This window comes from Podarcis bocagei, assembly GCF_964188305.1.
Source record: "Podarcis bocagei genome assembly, chromosome: 8".
Lineage (NCBI taxonomy): Eukaryota > Metazoa > Chordata > Lepidosauria > Squamata > Lacertidae > Podarcis > Podarcis bocagei.
Window position 1 is genome coordinate 65,585,178 of NC_138133.1, and position 22,680 is coordinate 65,607,857.

Sequence of the window (22,680 nt, forward strand, 5' to 3'; positions counted from 1 at the left end):
AAGATAAAATAAGTTTTCTTAGGGAAACAATTGCCAGTCTTTAGCCAAGCTCAGGGAAAGGTCACAGTTCTGGTGGCCCAGTTCTGATGCAGGGAGATTGAGGCCCAAAGAGCAAGAAGCAGGCTGCAAAGTTTTAAACGGGCCCGTGTTTAGGATAAAGGGTAAGTAGACAAGCATCTGGGAAGGCTGGAGTGAGCTGGCTGCTGAGGTGAGCATCATTCCCTGATGTCCTATTACTCCTACTGAGGCACCGACTTAGATTTTATAGGGCCTGGTGGGTTCTGATTGGCTTCTGTGGGTCAGCTGACAGTATCCCGGCCACTAGAGGAGCCTGGAAGGCAACTTTGGTCCACGGAGTTTAGTTGTCTGGCCTGCTGAGAATTCAGGATGCTGTTTGTGGAGGAAGGTAAGATGGGGGGGGGGGGGGAGACCGTCTGCTAGAGGCCTGGGTTTGAGAGAGAGAGAGAGACACGCATGCCTTGCCTCAACCAAGCATCCTAATTTAAAAAAATGAACAAGGCCTTTGTTTTCAGTTTTTCAAAACAAGGGAATGAGAGGGAGGGCAGGCCTTTGCTACCAATTTATACTGGGCCACTCTGGTTCTTCCACAGTCACCTCCTTGAGGTGCTACTTTTCTCTTTGTAGGGAGTTTGCACTCAAGGAGGACCGTTCAAAAATGCAGGCCCCTACTTGCGGCCTGAATTAGCAGTACCATGTTGTGGCCCCCCTTCCCAGTGTGATTATTTTGAATATAGAGATTGGGACTTAGTGGGTGAGGGGGGGAGAGAAAGAGGTACGAAGGACTCAGCTGCAGATAAAATGTTCTGAATGTGTTGTAAAAAGTGCAATATACACTTGCGACACTAGACGGCAGCTGTGAGCTATAGCAAATTCAATGCATTTTTCAAAAGGGTTTTTAATTTTTTTGTTTAAAAAAGCATTTTCGCAACGTTTTTAACACGTGTGTAGGTGTTGCACCCAAGTAAGCTGATATTTCAAACGCCATCCACAGGTAGTCCCAGAATCCACAATACAGTGGTACCTCAGGTTACATACGCTTCAGGTTACATACGCTTCAGGTTACAGACTCCGCTAACCCAGAAATAGTACCTCGGGTTAAGAACTTTGCATCAGGATAAGAACAGAAATTGTGCTCTAGCGGCTTGGCAGCAGCAGGAGGCCCCATTAGCTAAAGTGGTGCTTCAGGTTAAGAACAGTTTCAGGTTAAGAACGGACCTCCGGAACGAATTAAGTACTTAACCCGAGGTGCCACTGTAAAGAACTCTGGGAGCTTTGTATATTCCCCCAGCTGTACAGATTGAACTGACTTGTTTTCTCACTTTATTCTATGTGTGTCAGAAAAGCATAGGTCAGGGAAACAGGACCTTGGCAGGGACACATACACATACCCGTGTTAATGGCCTATCACCGATGTGATCGCCTCACCTGGAAAGTAGCTTGGCTATATTTTAATACTTGCTGGATCCAGGGATTAGAGAGGTCTCAGCAAATGGCCTACTGCCCCGCAACTCACAAGAAGATACTCACTTGCACATCTGCACTTACCTACATGCATACAAGCTGTTGTGAGGGGGGGGGGTGATGAACCTCTCGCACCTACACCACCCTTGGCTTGGCCAAACATTCTGATGTGCAGCCTGATTCACATACTTGTGCAAGCAGCTGCACTTGTGTGCACACAACTCGCATTCAATCAAGATAACTTATCTAGGTCAATATTTTTCATTTATAGCTTATTTATCTAATACAGTAAGCCTGCAACTTATGCACATTTAACATTCAAGTGCATGGCAAAAAAAAATGAATAAAATAAAAAGGTGGTGAAAAGGGGGCAGGATTCTGGGGGAAATGACTTTGGCAACCCCCCCCCCCCCATTGTTGAACACAATGAGTTTTGACTATACGTGATTTTGGCTTTAGGTTCGACCCCCAGAATGTAACCCCCACATAGGTTGTGGGCTTATTGTAATACTAAAGGGTGTCAGAACTTCAAATTTCTTGCTTACGCCCTCCAAGGACCTCTTGCATAATCTCCCATTTTCTTGGAGTCACTTAAAGTTTCTCTTGACTGGCTGTGTAACAAAAGCATGAGTAATCAACCTCTCTGATTTATCCATGAAACTCCAGTATCAATCTGTGATGGTACATTGTGTAGTTGGAGGATGATGTCAAGGTCGGAGAATCTTACTGATTGAGAAAGCAGGATGCTACCCGTTGTGATCCAAGGACAAATGACTAGCAGTTTACCTATAGAAGCCACTGGATGTCACTGTTGCTTTGTATGCCTTTTGTGAAATGAAGTTAGCTTAGTACCGGAATGAAGAAAACATTTCTTTTAGCTAGAAATTCAAGTCAAAGGTGAACCACACACTCATATCTTTGCATATTATGTGGGAGTATGCTCCATTTAGTTTCCACTGTTTTCAGCTTGGGTTACAAGCCATGCAGTTTTGTGTTAGATTCAGAATTCTGGAGAGAGTTTTATTAGAGCTATTACGCTTCCTCAGAGCTATATACAAAATATTGCTTTGTTATCAGAAACAAGTTTCCCTGATTAGTTGAACAAATAATTTTGAGAGATTGCTATGCACAGATTGTGTGTCCTTGTGATAAAATGTAATGCATTCACCGAACAAGCTAGGTACGGTTTCATGCCATATGCAGATAGCCAGTGCTTGCACTGTGACTTGGTTGTCTGTGAAAAGAGCACATTGACAATGGTGTGTGCATTTAGTGGAAGTGTTTGGTAAGTTTTTGTGATTAAAGGTGGGATGTGGAAGTTTGCATAGTTTTGTTTTCAGTCTTGAAGCCTTTTGTTGGTATTTTGGTAAGGTCATCTGTGAGATATAACACAAAGTAATGGCACAGAAGTGCAAGTTGCTTGGCCTGTGTTACAGAGAACTGTCTTTGCAAAGATGCAGAGAGGCATCCTGTTTTATTAAATTCCATTGTGTCACCTCTGTTGTTTGGAACCCATAGAAATGAAACGTTTTCCTGTTCGTATGGCACAGAGTACTTTCTTCTTTCTATGAATAATTATGTGCCAGTGAGGGAAGTGCCATATGGGATAGGTTATGCAGTGTTAATAACTACAGAAGAGTGGCCCTTATTCCTGGTAAATGGCATGCCCTGAATATACAGTATGCAATAAAGGCCATAAACAGAGTCCTGAGTGACAATAGTATGTAATTTGTGGACCGACAGAACAAACTCACCAAGAACTTGGCCATCTTCAACTTTAGATGAACCAGGATCTGTAACTTGTACAAAAGGTTCTTTTGTGGGTGAGTGGAGGAGGAAGGGAGGTAGAGAAGTAGAGTACAGTGTCGCTATGGATTGTTAAACCAAAATGGTCCGCAACTTGAGCTGCCATTAATCAGTTAACTCCACTCATCTCTTGTTTCAATAAGAAAAAAATTGCTAGAACTTTTAATATATTTTAAAACATATTTGCATTTCCTCCACGATAACTCGTGTGAAACAGACATTGGGACAAGCCTACGGTAGGAGCAATAGTTTTGTCATGATTTGCAGTAATACAGTAGCCTTATCCTAGCAGCTAGGTTCTAGGAAGTGACTGTGGCGTAGCAAATTAGCACATCATGCTAATTTGGAAGCACTGCCCAGTTCTAAGAAATGCAGTTAGGAGTGATGTCTTCATTTCATACGGTGCCGAGTGAGCGTCTTAAAACAGGCCACAGAATGTTGATGAAACCAAGGTGGGGCTTGAGTTCTACGAACGCTGAATTGTCTACCGGTTTCGGCTGAGAGGAAGGGTGAAGCTGGATTTATGATAAACTGTTGAAGAGGCCAAGCCGAAGAAGGAAACAAACTTATCTTTTGAGTCCCTCAGTGACTGTTGTTGGGACCTGTGCTTTTTTACTTGTTCATATGATGTAGAGTTATGGGTGAGCAGTAGGTAACCAGGTTTGCTGGTGACACTCAGTTGTTCAATGTGGTTAAAGAGATCATGATGACCTACAAAGTGATTTTTCTCAACTGGGTGAATTGGCAGTAAAATGGAAAATGCAATTCAAATTAAGCAAGTGTGAAATGAGATGCATTAGGGCAACAGAAAAATATATATCGTAATTTCACAAATACACTAATGAGATCTGAACTGGCAGTGACTGACCAGGAATGGGGTCATAGTGGATACCCAGATGGCCCCAGAGGCAGCAGTGAAAAAGTAAATTAAATGTTAGGGATCATATGGGAAAGGGATTGAAAAACCCCCTGCACATATCATAATGCCAGTATACAAATGGTGAGATCAGATCTGGAATATTATGTAAAGTTCTGGTAGCCTCATCTTAAAAAAAAGGGAGGGCATTTGCAGAGCTGGAAAAGGTTCAGAAAAGGACAACCAAAATTGGAGGGGATGGAGTAATTCTCTGAGGAAAGGAATGGTCACAACATTTGGGGCTTTTTAGTTTAGGAAAAGAGCACAGAAGGGGGAACATGTTAGAGGTTTATAAAGTAATGCATGTTGTGGAGAAAGTGGAATGCTTTTCGTCCTCTCTCTAATACTGCAATTTGGGGCCATCTGAAGAACCTGAATGTTTGAAGATTCAGGACGGGGAATGTGGGGAGTACTTCTTCAGACAGCGAATAGCTCAACAATGGGATTTGTTCCTCAAGATGTAGTAATGGCTGCTAACTTGGATGGTTTTAAAAGAGGATTAGACAAATTCATGGAGGATAGAGGTATCATTCTGTGCTGGCTATGTTGGCTGTGCTTTCCTTCACTGTCAGAGACAGTGTGCCATTGTATATTAGTTTCTGGGAATTGCAAATGAGGAGAGCGCTGTTGAGCTCAGGCCCTTCAACCACATACAGTGAAATTTTGAATTCTTACAAGCCAAAGGTAATTCTATGGATCATTTGGTTGATTCCTATCAAAATTGCTAATGGTTGAAAAAAGATTGGAAACCATGACAAACAATAAGGTGTCGAAGGCACGCTGTAGCCTTAGTGGCTTTGACAGGTGATTGTTAACAAAATCGTTTTTCATTGGGTCCTTATATAAGAGGGCAATCTCTTCTTTAAATCTTGCTCAAAAGGGCCAGTCAATCATATCAAAGGCTTTTCCCACATCCAACCCTTAATGATTTTTCTGACTGTTGTAGCAATGGTAATGGTAATGTACTGTGCTACATGCTTTATAATTTTTAATTGTATTTTCTAGCTGCTTTTATTTATTATGTTATGCATTAGCATTCCATGTGAACTGAACCTACATGTTACTAGGAGAAGAATCAAGCCAATTCTCCCCATCTTCCCTTTCCTTCCCCCACCAACTGACACTTAATATTCCTTGGCTCCTGGAGGCCACATTGGGCTCTGTTTGTGCATTATTATTATTATTATTATTATTATTATTATTATTATTATTATTATTATCTTCTAATGCATACATTTCTGCAGACCTGGGGTGTTTTCCAGAAAGGGAGCTGCATCCGTGTGGCTAATGAGAGCCTTTGTGACATTAGAGAAGATCCTGCATCAAGAGAAAGATCAATAGACTTTGCAAAGGTGACGGCTTTCATGACCCATTACACAACTGCCTTTCTAGTTATAATAGATTTTAGAGAAACCTCGAGTCCTGAAAAGATAAGCACATAAGCTCCTGTGCATTTGGGATTTTGATTGGTAATCATTCCAACGTTCTTTTGAAAAGCCAGCAGAATTCATGTATTAGTAGTCATGAAAAATTGCCACCTTCCTGTTTGCTTTTGGGCTGGGAGATGTATTTTTGTTCTTGACTCCATTGGGCCTTTTCTTTTCTTTCAGCATCTCCTTCTGCTCTTGTAGCACTTAAGTCATCAGTAGTGGATGCTGCAGAATCTTTAATGCTTTGGTGCCCCCTGTTGCTAGCTCTTCTGTAGAGATACTCAATAAAATTATCCATAAAATGATTGCAGGGACTTTTAAAGATCCATCAACTAAAACATAGCCACAAAACATTTCCTGCTGCAGCGCATTGTAAAGCTTGCTTCATATGGGAATTAATTTCCATTGATGTTAACCATCTTTTTGTGATCAGTCTGGATTGCAAAAGTTAACTAGCATGGGTTGCAGTGCTTAATTTCTTCAGAGAGCTTTCCCCCCTTAAGCTTAGAAGCATCCCCATATAACTTGCTAACTCTGCCTCCCTCACCTTAAGAAGAGTGAGGATGCACTAGGCGGCTTAGGAGGGAAATAAACTCACCTTGCACCAGCTCAGAGACACTCTTTATTATAAAGTTCTGGGACTGACATTCAGAACATTTTCTAAGCGTTGGTTCAGCTACAGAACCTAAGTCCTTGTTTTCTCACAAACATTCATGTATGCTTTTAGTTATGGTGGGGATTCAAACCATTTCACACATGATTTCTGATCCTTTGATTGCTCAGTGCTTGAGCCTTTTACAAATGTTCAGTCTGAATAGAACCAAGGTCCATATAGTTAAAGTTATGGTTTTCCCAGCAGTGATTTGTTGTTGGCCATCGCTGCCTCCTGTGGAAGAGAGTTCCATAGTTTATGTGCTGTGTAGAAATACTTCTTAAAAAAAATCTATACTGAATCTTCCAGTATTCAGCTTCATTGGATGTCCATCAGTCCTAGTGTTACGAGAGAGGAGAAAAACCTTTATCTACTTTCTCCCTGCCATTCATAATCTATCAAGTTAGATTATGCATTTTTTCTAGACTCAAAATCCCTATATGCTGCAACCTCACCCAGTTTTACAATATCCCTTTTAAGGTGACGTGACCAGAACGGTACACAGCATTCAAATGTGGTCACACCATAATTTGTATAACAGCATTATGATATCTGAGACCTATAAAGACCTATTTGAGGACTCAAACAACCACCAGAAAAAAGGCTTCAATTTTTTTTAAAGTACTATAAAGAATACACACCACCATTCAGCTACCTCTTAATTATCCTAAACTAAGAAAGTGATACCCTGTATTAAGATATAATGGAGGAAAGCTAATTCCTTTTACCTCCACAACAAAAAGCCCCTGGACCTATTTATCTGCAATTTGGCAGCCTCAATCCACTCTGGAGTGTTTCCTGTGCCTGTAAATTTCATCCACTTTGGCCAAAAGGAAAAAAAAACACCATAGCCATTTTTAGATTTTGCATTATACTTAGTGGGGAAACACAGTGCTTTGCTTTATACAGAGTGGCTCAGAACTCGAAACACAGTTCAAAGTGGAGAGAAAGCACAAAGTGATGCAGACACAGATTGTTGTTGTTGTTTTTTAATGCATAGGGTCTGTGTATACCACTGGTATATATCCTTAATTGTGAATAGCCAATAAAAATTGTATATGGCGGATGAAGCGGTGGGATCCATCTCTCTAGTGGGCATCTCTCTCCCTTCATTGAAGCCTTTTTCTTGTTGCAGTGCATAAGTTGATGTTCGGGTTTCAAAATTAGAAACCCCATGTTACAAAGAGATGAATGGCTCTGTTATGCAGCGGAGATTAGCCTGAATGTTACTCATTACCCTCTGGGGCTGAGGCAGGGGGGGAATTCATAATGCTTTATATGCACTGTGGATTACTTGACTAGCACATTGTTGCCTAATGGTTTCCATGACTCATAAATGCAGAATATATACTTATAACAGAAAAAATGCATTATTTCCCCGTTTCTTTGATGCCATTATAAAATGTGTGATATTTAAATACCTAGGCATTTATAACAGAGTCATATATTCAGTAGGGTAGCATCTGAGCACCTGGAAAAAGAAATATGAGTACAGGAACAATAAGAAATCACTAGGCATTACAAATATTTAGAGACTAGTCTCCATAGAGAGCATATTAGCTGTATAAACTGCCAACAGCAGCAATAGGAGAGAGCAGATTAAACAGCTGTAAAATGTGGATGGTGAGCACAAACTGCGTATTAGGAATTGAATAGATATCTAGCTGTACTTATCAGAACTAGATAAACCACCATACCATCTACTGAAGCGCTGCAATTAGCTACATTATGGTGGCATGTAGATCCCAATTTTTCCATTGTGATGAGAACAGTCTCATTGGTTTTTTTCCCCAATCTCCCTGTAACTCATACCAGGCTTATGAACTTACTGGGGAAATGGGGCATGCACTGCCCATGTTTCCAGTTGGAGGGCAAGCACCTGGTCAGCACCTTGGTTCTTTGAGGATGCTCTGCAACTTTTGTTTTACACACCACACTGGGAGCTTACATTACATAGCAGCAACCTGGGTTTGCTGCCTGTGGTACATTGAAGAGGGAGAAGAAGGCAGTCAGCATGGTGCTCTGAAGACTGTGTTTGTGTCATGCTTGTGTGTTCACATACCACTTTGCCACATCCACACATTATGTTTCTAGGCGCCTATTGTAAAAATCCTATGTGTCACACCTCAGAAATGTCATGTGTGTAGAAGCCCTTAGAAGGCATGCATAGCTGAGTGGCAGAGCACGTGCTTTGACTGCAGAAGGTCCCAGGTTCAGTCCTTGGCATCTGCATTAAAGAGGTTCATAGCAGGTATTTTGTCTGAGACCTGGAGAGCCACTGCCAGCCATAGGCAGTACTGGGGCCAAATAGACGGCAGCTCCAATGTTCCCATGATGGCCAGTTTCTGAAGCAGCCTCCCTAGCTATTCCTTTAACAGCAATTTAATCTGCAGCAATTGCAGGTGAGGATCACATTTAGCTTCTAGTCACAAAATGTAGACCATACTGGCTATAAAAAGCTTCACCTGATCATTTCTGCATATTAAAGGGGAAGGAACAGGCTAAATCAGGGAGGTTGTGCATAGCCAATTGGTAAGCTTGCCAGCTTACCTGAAAAGGTCTCCCTGTTTGTTTTCGGCTGGTATCAACTGTGCCAAGACGTGTGGGCAGTCTAATCCACGAGCTGCTGTTCCAAAGAGAATGTTTTAATTAAAGTGTCATGTTGCAAGAGGTCTAGCTAAATTCACTGAGCATGTTTGCCAGCACCAGAGATTCGGAGCAACTTTTTAATGCACTGATGAGTTTTTCCTCTGGCTAGAAAGGGAGGGAGAGAAGTTCTGTGTAGTGTTTCCCTCGCAAAAAAAGACAAATTGCTGCTTCTCTCTCTTTTTTTAAATGGTTGGCAAGGAGACTCCTGTCTGCCTGGGCACTTCCTGCTTTCATTAGCATAGCCCAACCCACATCGAACAAACGCCCAGCACTACCTCATTTTAATGCTGGACCCAGGCCAAACGTACAAGCACTACACTGAATATAAGGAGGAGAATGACTGCAAAGAGAACCATAAACTGTCATAAGGCTAGACTGCATCTCTGGCTAGGGCAGAAAAAATATTGTGCTGAACATGAACTGCCTTTTAGATAGTTTGCATGGTTGAAAGCAAAACATACTCAGCAAGGTTCTGACACTGGAAGAAAGGAGGGGAGGGAGATAAAAGAACGGGTGTTTCTTTCACAGATCTGAAAGTATAACCTGACAGAAGAATAAGCGAATTTCATACCAACTGGGTGCAGTTCAACAGAGGCAGTGTTTTCTCCCCCCTTTTCTATTATTATTTTCTTCTGCTACAGAAGAAGGAACATTGTGAAGGAAAAGGGTAGTGGGAACACAACATGGCAGGGGCCAAGCGAAAAAGGAAAAATGCCATCTGGAGAAAGATCCATGCACTTCGCTACGAAGACTTCAAACTGTGGTGTGTAAGGAGGCTCCCTGTTCTGGAGTGGGCGCCAAACTACAACTGGAAAGCAGACCTGCTTCCTGACACAATTTCTGGGATGATGCTGGCCGTTCAGCAGGTGACTCAAGGTACTGTGCTGGAAACGGGCTCCGATAGCTGTTTAGCGTACAGGTTGAACTGCTCAAGCCTGTGCTTGTCTCCTACCAGAACTCATTTTCCCCATCCCCTTTCCTTATCCTTGACCCATTCGGTGTAACTTAACAGCAGAAGCCTGCGTGTGTTTACGTGGAAGTAAATTCCGCTGTGTTCGAGGGGGCTTGCTAGCAGATTAAATGTGCTGAAATAAATGGGCATTTCTCACCTTTAACATGCAAGCACACAACAATAGTAATATGTGTTTGGCAGCATTTGTGTGTGCATGTACATACGGCATATCAGTTGGGTGCCATCCGACGGCATATATAAGAGCGATTCTTGCTTGTCTCCTTTAAAAAATAATTATGCCTGTGCAGAGAGGTTTACTGCTACTCACAGCAGAACCCTTTAATTATGAAGTGAAATTCACAGTACAGATCTATGCACGCTGATGCAGATGTACATCCCACTCTGTTCAGTGGGATGTATACTAGGATAGTAGCATTAACCCTTTACTAATCTATCTGCTTTTACCTTCCTTTGTTGGTTGTTGCTGTGCTTTATTGCACAATGTTTGCAATGAGAACAACACACTTATACTGACCTACCTTACAGGGTTCTTGTGAGGATTACTGCTTACCAGGATAATGGTTGTGAAGTATTTTGAATGCCACAAACTGATACGTAAATGCTAAGTATTTTTATAATTATTCTATGAAATTCTAGCAATTCACCTTGAAAGTAGCATCTTTCTCTTCCCCTGCTCATATGAGAGAAACAGTGAAGAGACAGACAAACATTAGCATTACCCCCTAGTGTTACCTGCTACTTCCTTGACAGCAACAGCCAACAAGCCACAAAGAGTTTAGCACATAAAATAGTTCGTTACATGTTTATCGCAGTAGCCAAAATTGTGGCCTTTTGCAGGCATGTTTGTCTTCTGAGATGTACTGTAAATCGCCATTGAAAGCTGTAATAAAAATCAGGGGGGAGCTCCAATTTAGTTTGGTTGCCATAGGTGCAAAGAAATCTCCCCCTGGCTGATCCCTGGGGGGGGGGGGACAGATGTGAAAAGTACAAAATTACTTAAATAGTTTTTGGAGAAATTAAGGTTTCTGTCATGTTATATATGACATTTCAGAGAAATTCCCCATTCAGTGTATTGTGAAAACAGCTGAAAGATCATTCAGAGGCAAACATTTTGTGATAGCTGTTCTTTTACAGATTCCCTAACAGCTAGCCTTAGTCCTCATTCATGCATTGAAAATTATAAGTGCTCCTTTAATTGAATTATTCTGCAGCTGGAACCAACCGGTTTGTGTAAGTATTTATGCTTTTGGAGTAATTAGGAACATCTGCGCTGGCATGATTTAACTTTAAAGACCTTAATACTGTAGTACTGTAAAGGATCTTGTTTCACTGGTACACTCATAGACAACAATTGCAATTAAAACACAGCTAACAATGGCATGTTTGAAACCAACCAAAATATTGAATTTAGAGGCAGGCAAGAGTAGGTAGTACTTTTCTCCAGCCTTCTTTTTTGGATTTCCACAAAAGAGTTCTCGGACTTTATTGGCTACAGCTTAGAATACACAGGTGATGCTAAAGAAAACTACCATTTCCATTACATAAGAAGCTGCCTTTACATCAGGTGAGACCATTGATCCAATGAGCCCAATATTTCCCCGTCAGCAGTGGCTCCCTAAGGACTCAGGCAGAGGACTTTCCCCCATCACCTGCCATCCTGTCCATCATATCTAATATAGTGGAGATGCCAGAGATCTTCTGCATGTAAAATAGGTGCTCTGCCATGAAGCTATGGCCTTGATTATATTAATAAAACAAATATAAGAACATAAGAAAAACCCACTAGATTATACCGAAGGTCTGTCCTGTACATTATTCTCTTTCCACCAGAGGCCATCAGATGCTCACGAAGAGTTTACAAGCAGGGGATGAAGGTAACGGCATTCTCTAGTCTTTGAATCTCAGCACCTGTGAATGCAAAGGTATTCTATTTTGGAGCATAGCGATTCTTCCTGGCTGTTATTGCTAATGTAAGGTTACCAGATTTTTTTCAATGAACCCAGGGACACTTTTCAACTTCAATTGATTTTGTATGTGGACTGATTTGTAAGTCCGGGGACTATCCCCGGGAAACGGGGAGGTCTGGTAACCTTATGCTAATGGTACTGATAGATCTCATTGAATTTGGCTAACTTCTTTTAAAGCTGCCTAAGCTAATGGGTGTCAGCATAGTATTTCATTTAGTCTTCTATAAACTTAGTACAGCAGCATTCTCTAGCTCAGGACGTTGTTGGACTCCAACTGTCATCAGCCTCAGCTAGCATGGCCAGTGGTCAAGGAGGATGGGAGTGTGTGTGTGTGTGTGTGTGCGCGCGCGCGTATCTATATATTTATATATATTCATTCTCACCCAGTCTATTCTTGGCGCCACTTCTGCTTGTGGCATGGGGGCAATTGCAGTGTGGCTGGTTCCTGTGCCAATCAGAATGTCAGAAGCCCTAGGTCATGTAGCAAAATCCCATGTTGTAGTAGTTTACAGGATAACATAGCATTGGGGTACCCAATTCTAGCTTTTCCTGTGTGGCTAGGAGCTTTCAATGATATCATCATGATGTAGAAAGGAACCTCAGGAAATCATGAGGATCGTACAAGAGGGCGAGGCTTTAATATAAAGCAGATTCCAATTAAGCTTCCATTTAAAGGAGATTCTACAATTCCCTAGGCAACTTATTCCATTGGTAACTGTTCTCTGAGAAGGAAACACTCTTTGGTATCTGCAGCCTACATCTGCTTTGATATTTGCTTGAATCCACAGCATAAATGGCTGTCTGAGCCATGGAATTATTCTGTTAACCAAACAGGTTTTGCCCAAGCGTTTCCTTCCACCTTTTGACTTTGGATCATTACCTTTAAGGAATGTTCAGATGCCATTCTGTCAAGCTGTACTGTTCATTCTGCCCTGGCCCAGGATGATTTTGTTCTTTAAAAACTTGTGCAATATCTAAATGCTAATGAGAGATTTGATACAAAAAATTGAGAAGGGGGACAGAAACAGATAGCATGGATGTTAATCCCATAGCAGACACACACAAAGAAGGGGAGTCAAACTGGAGTCTAAACTCTTCATTCAGAAGATGTCCAAGGGTTACACTCAGTTTTCAGTATTTGATTTGGGGTGTGGGAGGCAATAAAAGGATCAGTAGTTGATTACTAAGTACACTTGTTACCATTCAATCCCAATGTGCAAAAAAACTTTCATCAACACTGCTGCTGCTCCTAATCACCAGTTTCCACCCAGACCTTAAGACCTCCTTGCAATTCTAAGTCCCCTATCATTTAGAGTGCTTCCATCCTGCAGTTTATTATGGACTCTGCACTGTTTTGCATGCAAGTTTTGCTCAGCATCCATAGAATGTTGTCTTCATCAAAACGCCCCCCTGTGTTATTTTCCTATTTAACCATGATTTACACGGAAAATCTGATAAGAAAGCAAAACCTATGAAAATGGTCTGGATTCAATGAGGGGATGTTGTAGGATATCATTTTGATGAGGATGGCATTGTGTGAAAATGGCAAAAAAATATAATGTTTGAGCAGCACCAAAACTGCCATGTGGAAGTGCCATTAAGTCCACATACCACTGCTTGTCCTCCAAAATCCTCTTATACTCCAAAGCAGCTATCTTCACCAATCATGGCACCTAAACATCTCCTCCACTGGCTACAGACAACCGCTTCCTATCTCTTCTGGCTTTGTGTCAGCATATAGCCAATAGTGCACTCTCTATCCTTTTTGATGCTTGTGCTGCTAATATAAAAGGATGGCAGAGAGTTCAATGTTTAAGATTGTAGTAATGGGCGCTATTGGTAGGCTAATCCTTTTGCTTCCTAACTATTCAGATGGGTCAGAGCTAAGAGTGCCATAGTCTGCCATAGAAACTTTGAAGGCAGGAGGTTTACAATCCAGCCCGGAGGTGTGAAACCTCAGGCCAGGGGTCAAATGCAGTCCTCCAGGCTCTCACTCTGGCCTTTGGAAATTTCTCTAGCTCACACCCTTCACAGGTTCTGTTTCACACCCCAGATATTTTTGCGTGGCTAGAATATGTTCTTGAGCCCTGCTAATGCCTCTTGCTTGTCTGAATGGAGAATAGAGAGGAGTGTGAGGATGTAGAAATGTCAGAAGTGAACAAGCAGTACATTGCACTGTTCAAGTTGGAATTAACTCTTTATTAGCAAAAACCTGATCCACACAGGAGTGACAAGCCTAATGAACAGAGCAACTCATCACTGGTTGGCCTTCTCCCCATGAAGCAGTTGCTGAGCAGCCCAGTGAAATGTGTGGGGTATAAGTAGTTAATAATAATAATAATAATAATAATAATAATAATAATAATAATAATAATAATGGTATCCGCCTCCTCACAGCTGCCTAAGTCCCCTCCTCTCTGGGGTTTCCCCCCAAGCAATCAGAGACTGCGTCTGCATGTCACCAATCCCTCCTCCACCCCTTTCAAGCCCTTCCTGGTCCTGGAAGAACAGAGAGGAGGGGAGCTTGTCACAGCAGGAGGGGGAGACACCTTTGACTCTTCACCAACCTGACTCATCTCTGCCTCTTGGCCTCTCTCCTCCTCTGCTTCAGCTTCTGCCTCTGATTCCAGACTTCTCTCTGCCACAGACTCTCACAGCTCATTGAGCCCTGTTACCCCTTCAGCTTCTGACACCTCCTCTTCCCTGTTCTGCCTCTCACCACTCATTGTCATCCCACCACCACTCCCTGGGCTCTGAGCCTTCTTCTCTTGGGGGTTCCCCAGCCGGTTCCTTCCAACTTTCCTCTGCATCCAACCAGTCCATGTCAAGAAACTAGTCTACTGTACAAAGGCAAAATTTACATTTGTTGCTCTGGCCCCTTGCTCTGGCCCATGACTGGCACATGGCCCTTGGAAGATGGACCAGAAACAAATGTGGTCCTTGGACTGAAAAGGTTCCCCACCCCTACTCTTTCTGATGCTCATATGGCTCATGCCTCTCAATCTACTCGTATGCCTTGCCTGTACAAAAGGGTTCATTGAATTTAGAACCAATTCAGAGAGCCACATTGTTAAAGTGATCACATGGTAGTGCATTTATGGGTCCAGCTGTGGCAGAACCACTTGAGGATTGGTCAGAATGTGGGGGGATTCAATCACTGATGTGGATGAATAAGTGACACCTTACCTGTATTGAATTTAAATTTATTAGCCATTACCCACCCTCATTCCTGCTTCATTGGGGTCGTACGTGAACATCTGAAATGGTGCAATTCTCAAAGGATTGTCATATTTATTTAGTGCATGCTTAGATTGGATCTGGAGAGACTTTTTCCTAACACAATTTCTTATCCATTTCAATCCCCCTACTCCAGTGCCCTAAACTTTATTTTAAGAAACATAGAAATCCATCCCTCAATTGGTTTCATAAGCACTGTAAGAGGAATAATAATTGCAAGACTAATCTGTTGTTTGTATTTGAACTGATGGATGATGCAACACTGATGCGTGTTTTCTTTCTGTATTCCCTGAAGAGAACAGAGCTCTGTTACCTGACATATATTAGCTTAGATAGCTTTTTTTTAAAAAAACGGATTAGACAGATTCATGGAAGATAAATCCACCATAGGCTATTTACTCATGATAGCTATGTGGACCTTCCATTTGGATGAAATGGATCATGTAGACCCATATTAATCTGTTTTCAGGCCTGGTTATACTATGAAAACAGCTTTTATAGCTCAGTGGGGCAGACAGGGGAAATTTAATCCCATTGCTTTCCCTGGACCTCTTAGCAGCATTTGAGACCTTCTATGCTTTTGCATGGCCTGGTCTTTGTAGCACCAGTGTGCTTCTGGGTGAGGGTTTATTGGAATAGAGTGGGGGGCTTTACCACTGCTGTGGTTGAATAATTGGATAAATTTGCTCAGGGGATGGGGGTATAAGATAAAAGGAAGATGGAAGGTCAAATGAAAGTAGAGAGGGAAAGTAGCAAGCAAAGATTCCTAGCAGTGGAAGGAAACATATGAGGAATCTAGTGAGTCCATTGCTGGATTAGAGCGCTTGGAAATATGATAAGTCTCTATTAGGTTCTAATGGCTGGTCCTTAGAGTCAGAGAAGGAAAACCATGGAGCTCAGACAGTATGGCTAGCTCTTAATAGCCTGGATGGCGTTGAGAAGGTCTCACCACTGGCCATGGAACTACGAGAGAATGGATGAAGAAGAACTGCTAGGCAGCTCAGTGTCCTGAAATAGCTTTGAATATACATTGGAAGGACTCATTTCATGATTTTAATCCTATTTGGCAAAGTGAGACATCTCTTTTGCTTATATGGTTGCACATCCCTCAAAAGATTCATATCCTTTGCCTCGGCATCACTGATCAATCTGCGACTACAGGCTTATTAATTAATTACAAATTAATAGCTCAAATTTCTCCAAGGATCTAGCCAGATGTTCTGGCTTGAGGACAGAGATTTTATAGTGTCCCACGCTTCCCAAGTTTTATTCTACTTATATCACTACCACCGTCTCCAAGACTTTGGCCACAAATGCCAGGTAGAGAAGTTGCTTTTAATCCTTGGTTTCCCATGAGGCTGACGATTTATGTAGTTTTTACTAACTCATTTGCCTCACATAAAAATGACCCTTTAACTTGAACTGTGCAGTTATAATTAAACAGAAGAACAAGAGGGATCATTGCTCTTAAAACAAAGCTAGCTTGCAAAGGATTAGAGCCATGGGTTGTGGGACAAAGCCCATGTATTACCTAAGGTAGTTCTAAATTTTGTACTTGGCTTGTGGGTTTCTCAGAAAGCCAAGAAACTTAAGACTTCATGAGCTGGCAAAAAACCTAAAAATTGGCAGTCTTTCTTAGGCTGCTGGTGTACATGATTGAAACTTGTACTTAAAAACCAGAAAGACGGATCATGTGTCTCAATGAGTCTTCCATCCAGCAACTTCTGAAACTCCAGAAGGCTAAGGGCATCAGTTAAACTCAAAAGATGCAGAGGAACATTCTTGGTAGATGCAAGCACTCCTGTTAAATATGCTGGCTTCTTTGTCCCATGGTACGTCACCCAGAATGCTTACATTTCTCTGAAATTGGTTATATTTATATGCTTAACAGCATAATCCTATGCGTGCCTACCAAGAATGAATTACCCCCAGGTGAGTTCAGTTGGACTTTCTCATAGGTAAATATGTGTATAGGATTGCAGCCTAAGTGTGTTCTTCAACCCAGTTTGAACCACTGAAAAGGATTGTTCTCATGTTGCCACCCTTTGAACTCCATGGAGGGGGCTCAATAAGAAGGTCAAGATGATGATTGCTGGCTCCACATCGGTTTATGTGAGAAGAAGTGGTCCCTGAAGTATTGAGGTCCTGAACAGCATAAGGCTTTATAGATCAAAGCCAGTACTTTGAACTGAGCCTGGAAACTAATTTGTAGCTAGTACCTTCATGCCAGAATTGGTTTTGTACGTTCGGACCATCCTGCACTGGTCAGGAATCTGGCTGCTGAATTCTGCACCAGTTACAAAATGGATGTTTGGGTCAGTGATTTTGTGGCCAGATACCAAAACTGCTAAAGTTATCTTCCCTTTCTTTGTGCATGCCAATTTATTATAAGCACTCCCATTTCATTCATTCATTTCATTTATAACCTGCCTTTCCTTCAAGGATTTCTAAGTGCTATGTATGATCCCTCTCCTCTACATTTGACCCTCATAACAACAGCCCTGTGAGGTAGATTAGGCTGAGACATAGTGACTAATCTGGCTCAATGAATAATAATAATAATAATAAATTTTATTTATATCCCGCCCTCCCCAGCCGAAGCCGGGCTCAGGGCGGCTAACAACAATAAAACAGTACAAAAGTACAACATAAACAACATTCTAAAATCATTCATTATAAAAATTAATTAATTCAAGCCACTGGCAACCATTGGGCCAGAGCTCTGCGAAGATTGCCGAGGGAGGGAGTCAGGCTGTGCCCTGGCCAAAGGCCTGGTGGAACAGCTCTGTCTTGCAGGCCCTGCGGAAAGATGTCAAGTCCCGCAAGGCCCTGGTCTCTTGTGACAGAGCGTTCCACCAGATCGGAGCCACAGCCGAAAAAGCCCTGGCTCTAGTTGAGGCCAGCCTAACCTCTCTGAGGCCTGGGACCTTCAAGATGTTTTTATTTGAAGACCGTAGGTTTCTCTGTGGGGCATACCAGGAGAGGCGGTCCCGTAGGTACGAGGGTCCTAGGCCATATAGGGCTTTAAAGGCTTTAATGGTCATTCATTGAGTTCTTTGTGGCTGAGAGGGGATTCAAACTTGGGTTTCTCAGCTCTCATTGAGCACTTGAACTGCCATGCCACATTGTTCATCTTTAAGAACAACAATGTTCTTATTGTTAAATAAAAGAAGTTGTTTATTTAAAAAGGTAAAAAAAAAATCAGCTTGACTTTGAGTAGGATTTCCTGCTTTAAGTACGAATTCTCACACACAGAGTAAAAACACGCGCAGGTAAGAAGGCTAACTATGTAGTCCTTCATGCTTAGCAACGATCGTGCCTGGTGTTATGGGATCGTTGGACGGAGCCAAGAATAAAAATTCTTCCTGTGACTGGACACAATGCTCTGACTACATTCTTGCCTAGACTTTGCAGGTGCTTTACATAAGGCTTCATTCACCTGAAACATCCTGAGGCTGCCAACTATGATGCTATTATATAACTCTGATAGGTCCACATTTGGAATATTATATGCCATTTGGTGACCCATTTCTGGTTCCACTGAAAAGGGGTGGGAGGTGTGTAATAAATATAAATCAAGTCTCAACAAGGGCTCTTAAACAAAACTACTCGAGAGAATGGCTTGATGGACAGTGATAACAACAACAACAACAACAACACTGGTAAAATTACAATAAAAACATAATAGGGGGAAAAAACCCCAATTTAAAATATAGGTTAAAATGCAATTTAAAATGCAGCCTCATTTTAAAAGTAGCCCATAGATCGAAACCATAAGGGGGTGGGGTGGAAACATAAGGGTCACTCTGAGTCCAAAGCCAAAGGCCAGGCAGAACAGCTCTGTCTTGCAGGCCCTGCAGAAAGATGTCAGGTCCAGCAGGGCCTTAGTCTCTTGTGACAGAGCGTTCCACCAAGTCGGGGCCAGTACTGAAAAGGCCCTGGCCCTAGTTGAGACCAATCTAACCACCTTGCGACTTGGGACCTCCAAAATGTTGTCATTTGTGGACCTTAAGGTCTTCCGTGGGGCATACCAGGAGAGGCGGTCCCGTAGGTACGTGGGTCCTAGGCCACATAGGTGCTAATGAGACAAAGAGGCAAGAACTGAGGATTAATCTTTTCATACTTCATTCAGTGCTCAAATGCCTTGACTTTTGTAGTGAGTTTGGAGGGCTATAATTCATACATTTAAAAAATACCTTTAAAAGTAATCACTTTGATCATGCATCTTTATCTCACTAGACTATGGCAGGTTTTGTGGCTAGACACCAAAGAACACTGAAACTTAGCTTTAGGTACAGAAAGTTTACAAAGACTGCCTAATCTAATCTGTTTTCCATCACCACCTTTTCTCTCCCCCCCCCCCCCGTTGCATACGTTTGCCATATTATGTAATTTGTCCACTCATGCATTCTAACTCTGGCAAAATGATTAACTTGACTTTGGTCTTCACACTAAAGAATAGTTAGCACCTTAATAGAGCTCTGCTCTTCCACTCAGAGCTCATGTTACAGCTCAGGGTTCATTAATACTCTGTAAAGCACTATGGACATTAATGGTAGAATGCATGATCTAGCCAAAGTAATGCATTTTCAAGTCCCATTTATTTCAAGATGAGCGTATTTTTGCATCTCACCAATGGAAAACAATGGGATTTCAAAGTTTTTAGCTTTGGTTGGATTGTGACCTTAATGTGTAGGCTGTTACTTCTTGTTAATGATTTACTTGTTTTCCCTCATGTCATATTGACTTTAGGAAAGATTGTGGCAAGAAAATTATCTTACGTTCCTCTTGATCCTATTTAAAAGTCAGGTGTGAATAAGCCCTGTGTTTTTGAGATTTGTAGATCTGTCCAGCAGCAACAATCTGAAAACTCTCTATGGGAGAAACAGAAGCTAAGTGATAGCACACATGCATTGCATGCAGAAGGTTTCAGGCTCTTGCTTTGCCATCTCTAGATTTGTTTGTTTGTTGGTTTAAAACAACAAACTGGTGATGTGAAATATCTGAGACTTCCAGATTCTTCAGCTGGAATAGACTGAGTAGTTAACTAAATGTTAAATGCAGTACAATCATTAAAAGGACTGTATCTTCCTATTTGAACCCGCCTAGGTTTTGAGATCTTCAGGGAAGGACCTTCTCTCAGTCTCACCACTCTTAAGGAAATGTTTGGCAAGGAGAACCTGTGAGATTACCTCCTTGGTGGCTACCCCCAAGTTCTGGAACTTACTCCCATGGGAGACTAGGCGGACCGCCCCTCTGCTTTCCTTTCACCAGCAGGCAAAAGCTTTTATTGTTTGGACAGGTCTTTGGTCACTAACTGGCAGTTATGATGATGAAGGATTCAAACCAGAGACTTCCTCCTAGTACAGTGGCTAAGATAGAATTCCCATAGGGAAGGGACTGTGGCTCAGCGGTAGAGAGTCTGCTTTGTGTGCAGATGGTTGCTGGTTCAATCTCTGGCATCTCCATCTATAAAATGATCAGGTTGAAGAAGATGGGAAAGTCCTCCATTGCAGAGCTGATGCTTGTTAGATTAGAAAGCACACACACAGCTTTATTGCGGTCCATAGACCAAAAGTACAATATTATATATCAACAATTATTCAGGAGTAAGATCGGCCTTGCTAGCCAACAGAGGAGCTTTAGCTTGTACATACTGAATTTTGGCAATGTAATGGTATCAATCTTATCCTCAGGGAGATCCTTGATATGAGAAGAGTCAGCCATTCCAGGGAGCTCTGCTAATGTTGAATTGATTAGGTGCTGTCTAACCTGTTTATACAAACTACAGTGTAACAAAATGTGCTCCATAGATTCAACATCCTGGGAACATGGGCATAGCCTATCTTGGTATGATTAGAAATCAGTGGGCCAGGAGGGCAAGTAGCCTGACTCAGCATAGGGCAGCTTCCTGTCTTCTTATGTATCATGCTACCCCACCTCTAAAAATGGTCAAAGAATGAGATTCTGATTACAGATTGCTATTAAGAACATAAGAAGAGCCTGATGGATCAGGCTAATGGCCCACCTACTCCAGCATTCTGTTGTCGCAGTGGCCAACCGGATACCTGTAAGAAGACTACAAGCAGGTCCTGAGCACAACAGTATTTTTCCTGCTCATGATTTCCAGAAACTGGTATTTAGAGGCATAGGTAGAATGTTGTCATCATGGCTAATAGCCACTGATAGCTCCATGAACCTTTCTAATCCCTTTTTAAAATCCTTCAGAACGTAACCTGATTTATTTCATAATTCCCATCTACCTTCTCTACAGGGCTTGCCTTTGCTGTTCTCTCTTCAGTGCATCCTGTGTTTGGCTTATACGGATCTCTCTTCCCTGTTATTATTTATGCCATATTTGGAATGGGACGCCACGTTGCCACAGGTAAGTGCTTCTGGATCCTCGAGGACCAGTTCCGAGAACTTAACAGGTCTGTTGGCTGACTCTCTTAATGTTGCCTTCGAGGTTAGTGTTTTGTATAGCTCGCAGTGTACGATGAATAAAAATTAAACAAGCTGTTCTTCCATGGAAGGGCAGAATGCAGAATTAGCTTCCATTTGGCTTCTCTGAAAATCAAAGAGTCCCCGAGGATCAATGCACAAAGCTTTGCAACTTTTCGGACTCCATTCATTTGTAGGAACCCCATGTAAGTTCCGTGGAAGTAAATGGAATTTGGGTAACAGCAACGCTTGATGGGTTGTGCTCTCTGTGACACTCAAATTCGGCAATAGTTTTGTGGACTTCAGTAGTTGGACTATTCTGAACTCTTGCAGCTTGGAGGAGATAGAAATCACCCTCCAGAAATGAATTTTGTATTTTTTGGGTGCATTTCTTTTACAACTACATTTTTTTCCTGTGTAATAAAACTATTTGGGGGTGGGGGAAGCATGATGAAGATCAATCTGGAACTGTATCTGCATCATTAATATTGCACCAACACTATGTCCATAAGGACTCCAAGATCTGGCTGGTGCCTGCTAAAGGTCTGTGTCTTTCAGAAGGCCTTTGGATGCTAAGGTTTGGCCTTTGGCCTTTGAATGGATGGTGTAGTTTTAGTTAACTGTGTTGTATTGTATTGTTTTGTTTGTATTCTCTTGTTTGTTTTATTGTTTCATTGCTATAATCTGCCCTGGGGTCTTTTGATGAAGTGCTGGCTCTTAAGTTTCAAAAATAAACAAAATAAATACATTATACCATTATATATAATGCTCTATAAAATTTGCTCTAAGATGAAACTTTCACCTGGGAGAGCTCAGCCAAAGACAGTTTATTTGCTTATTTCCAGAAAGAAAAAACAAGAGCTGCACAGAGTTGGCTTGCTTTGAAACCAGAAGAGATTGTTGTTATCGTTTGGCTGACTCATATCAAGATAATCTCTCCCCCCCCTGTGTGTGTCCCCTGCCCGGCTCTCTCTCTCACACACATACACATACACATAATGGTCTTTTTATGTATGGATGTAAACACATAAATCCATATTATGTACAACAGAAGAATAGTTAAGCAAGAAAGGGCAATCCTGCATCAGACATTTTGCCATTCTTCTAGGCAGCTGCACTATATCATC

General features: G+C 41.9%; 1 protein-coding gene across 5 annotated transcripts in view; it reads left to right on the top strand.

Moving 5' to 3' along the window:
• Positions 1 to 244: 244 nt before the first annotated feature.
• Positions 245 to 22,680, top strand: part of SLC26A7 (solute carrier family 26 member 7) — an 80,615-nt gene continuing 58,179 nt past the window's right edge. The window contains exons 1-4 of one of the 5 annotated variants that reach the window (XM_081204645.1): positions 246 to 406; positions 5,449 to 5,556; positions 9,577 to 9,811; positions 21,387 to 21,497. In XM_081204645.1, coding sequence (XP_081060771.1) covers positions 9,619 to 9,811; positions 21,387 to 21,497 — 304 coding nt within the window. In that variant the 5' untranslated portion in view covers positions 246 to 406; positions 5,449 to 5,556; positions 9,577 to 9,618. Of the gene's footprint in view, positions 407 to 5,448; positions 5,557 to 9,576; positions 9,812 to 11,738; positions 11,831 to 21,386; positions 21,498 to 22,680 lie in introns of those variants that run through there. The other 4 variants (XM_081204644.1, XM_081204646.1, XM_081204647.1 and 1 more) reach the window with 4 other exon arrangements.